This window comes from Bos taurus, chromosome 1 (genome assembly GCF_002263795.3).
Source record: "Bos taurus isolate L1 Dominette 01449 registration number 42190680 breed Hereford chromosome 1, ARS-UCD2.0, whole genome shotgun sequence".
Lineage (NCBI taxonomy): Eukaryota > Metazoa > Chordata > Mammalia > Artiodactyla > Bovidae > Bos > Bos taurus.
Genome location: NC_037328.1, coordinates 29,210,808 through 29,214,257, shown reverse-complemented (window position 1 = coordinate 29,214,257; position 3,450 = coordinate 29,210,808). Strand labels below are relative to the sequence as shown.

General features: G+C 32.6%; 1 protein-coding gene across 1 annotated transcript in view; it reads left to right on the top strand.

Annotated features, from left to right (window-relative positions):
* The window catches only part of GBE1 (1,4-alpha-glucan branching enzyme 1), a 310,897-nt gene that overhangs the window by 204,480 nt on the left and 102,967 nt on the right, over positions 1-3,450 (top strand). Inside the window, 1 exon segment of the mRNA NM_001122729.1 lies at positions 2,585-2,700. Coding sequence (NP_001116201.1) covers positions 2,585-2,700 — 116 coding nt within the window.

Genomic DNA, 3,450 nt, shown 5'->3' with positions numbered 1-3,450 from the left:
TTATAGCACAGTTGTCCCTCAAGACCTTCAGGGGATTGATTCCAGGAGCCCCAGCATATAGCAAAATCCACCAATGCTCAAGTCCCTTATATAAAATGGCGTTATTGTTGTTCAGTTGCTCAGTCGTGTCCAAGTTTTTCCCACCCCATGCACTGCAGCATGCCAGATTTCCCTGTACTTCACTATCTTCTGGAGCTTGCTCAAACTTATATCCATTGAATTGGTGATGCCATCCAACCATCTCATCCTTTGTCATCCCCTTCTCCTCCTGCCCTCAATCTTTCCCAGCATCAGGGTCTTTTCCAGTAAGTCAGTTCTTCACATCAGGTGGCCAAAATATTGGAGTTTCAACCTCAGCGTCAGTCCTTCCAATGAATATTCAAAATTGATTTCTTTTACGATTGACTGGTTTGATCTCCTTGCAGTCTTCTCTATCACCTCAGTTCAAAAGCATCAGTTCTTCAGCACTCAGCCTTTTTATGGTTCAAGTCTCACATCCATACATGACTACTAGAAAAACCGTAGTTTTAATTATACGGCATATGGCATAGTACAAGGAATACAATGATCCCTCTTTAGCTAAGGATGCAAAATCTGAGATTATAGAGGGATGACTCTGTATTTATTAAAAAATATAAGTAGACCTATGCAGTTCAAACCTCTGTTGTTCAGGGGTTCCTATCCTCTGCAAGATAAACAAAACAGTAGTGCATGTCAGATCAGGCCCAGGGACAGTTTGTGATCTCTGCTTTACATATTCATATCTTCATAAATCTGCCCAAGAGATTTCCTATTTAAACAGATTTTGTTCCTACTCTGAGGTATTTTGAGCTAAAAGTAACTTTCAGTTTACCTTTCAGAAGTAAAATATACATTACTAATCAAATGGACAAATTAGGAAAGTCTGTCCTTTTCAAAACATTGTTAAGAATGAGTTGTCAGTATGCACATTTATTCAAGACTTTTTTTCTGAAATTCTCATGGAGCACACTTGTTAAAAAAGTATAGATGTATACTTCCTTTCAATTTTTGCAGTGAACTCAAAACTGCTCCCTTGTAGTTCAACCTGTAAAGAATCCATCTGCAATGTGAGAGACATGGGTTCAATCCCTGGGTTAGGAAGATCCCCTGGTGAAGGGAAAGGCTATCCACTCCAGTATTCTGGCCTGGAGAATTCCATGGGCTGTATAGTCAATGGAGTCACAAAGAGTTGGACACAACTGAGTGACTTTCACTCCCAAAACTGCTCTGAAAGAAAAGGTTATTAATTAAAAAGTAAAAAATATAGATATTAGAAATTTCTATGTAAAATAGAGCAGTTTTGATCTGTTCATTTCTTTTTGTTAAACAGAAATTGTTTTTTTAAGCCTTAAATGAATATTCGTTTTACCTTCCCCATGGCTTGGCCAAACAATCTGGAATCTCCTGGCCTCTTTTTATACTAATTGGATTGTTTGGATTTCTGTTATGTTTTTTTTTTTCCTCTTTTAACTTTGAGTAAGTTTTCAAAATTCAAAGTAACTTATCTAAAGCAGTTAATTACCAGAAATACTCATTTTACTGCAGAGTTTAGATTTACAATTCTGGAGTTGATTGTGATGACTTAATCTCCACTTAGGTCAGATTGCTTTTTAATATATGGAAGGTTAAAAAAAAATACATAAATTTCAAGTGGGTTAAGGAATTGTGTACACTCTTACTGCTTTGTCATTAAGCTAAATGAGGTATTAAAGTCTTAAAACCATAGTTATAATGAGATAGAGAACTCAACCATAACTATATGACTAAAAAAAAAAATACTAATTGATGATGCCCTCTTTTCAATTGTCCGAAATAGACTTATTTCATGTGGCGTTTTTAATTGAGTTATAACTGTTCTTTGTTTTTCTTTCTGTTTTTATGGGTATAAGACTCTTTAACTTGTAGAACTTTTTACTTTATTAAACATCTATTCTCTAGTAATTTAGGTCTCTCTCTTTTACCCTCAGAAAGCAGGTCTAGTAAGTGTAGTAGTGCTTATCATAAGGTTGATTTCAGGAGTCTTTTTTTCTTTTAATTTTTATTCTAAACTGTATCTGTTTGAAACTGTAGAATAAGGAAACATTTTAAGCAAACACTGAAGGTTGAAGGTAGTTTTCTACTGATAATGAAATTATGTTTTCTAAAAGAAGAATATATGTAACTGTGGTTATTTTACATGAAAAATCTTGATGAAAATTCAGAAATAAGTAATAGATTTTTGGAGGTAACCATTACTATGTAGTGGTCACTTGCTGAGGATGGAACACTGAGCAAGACAGTGTTCCTGCACTTTGGACCGGACTGGTCCATTGTTTCTTAGTTTTTCTCAGACGTTGAGTGATTTTTTTAGTTAAAGAAATTTAACAGATTTTCCTTTTAGAATGAATTTCATCAAACACATGAGGTAAATGTTAGTTTTCTGGTGTTTATATGGTATATTTCTTTGAACATCATGACTCCTAAGATAGTAATTTTGATTTTAATTATTATTCTTAGCAAAGGATGTATAACAAGGAAAATGCTCTATACATTATGCCTAAATTGTATTTATCTGTTTTTTTAGCTGGGAAGTTTTAAGATTTCTTCTGTCAAACATAAGATGGTGGTTGGAAGAGTATGGCTTTGATGGATTTCGTTTTGACGGTGTTACATCAATGCTCTATCATCACCATGGAATAGGTAGGTAAACTGATACATTCCAGACGTAACTAAGGATTTTATTTTATATTTGTACTGGAAGATTATAACCAGGCTTAGGATTCAGTTACATTGCTACAATGACCATTATTGTTGGTTTGATTTTTATTAGTTCTTTTATGTCTCTAATCACTTCTGATCCCTTTTTGGCAGGAAGTCAGGTATAAATACTTTTTATAATAAATAAAGGGTAATGATTTTCTTTGAAATATTTCTACTTAATATGCTATCCTTAATATGTGGCATTCTTTAAAAAAAATTTTTTTAAGGATATAATTATACCAGTCTCAGGCTGTGAAAATGACAGCAATTGTAATGAAAAATAAATAACAAATTAAGAAATGAGAACATTTGTTAATGTATGGGTTCATTTGCATATTAAACATTGAAGATAAATGTATACATTTTAAATATAAATGTGCTCAGTTAAAATTAAATTGTAAATTAATTTGTAATCAAAACTATGGATTAGAGACCTTCAGTTTAAAAGTTGTACAAAGAAGTAGAATCATAGAATCCTAATCCTTCAATAGATAACATGTAGAAAAAATATTGTTTTTTTAATGACCAAATATTTAGCAACCTTATTCATAACTAATACCTGGAAACAAGCCAGGCATGCTTTAATAGATTAATGGTTAAAAAATGTGGTATATCCATAGCATGAAATTCTACTTAGCAATAAACAATAACAATATGGATACATATAACAATTTGGATTAATTTTCAGAG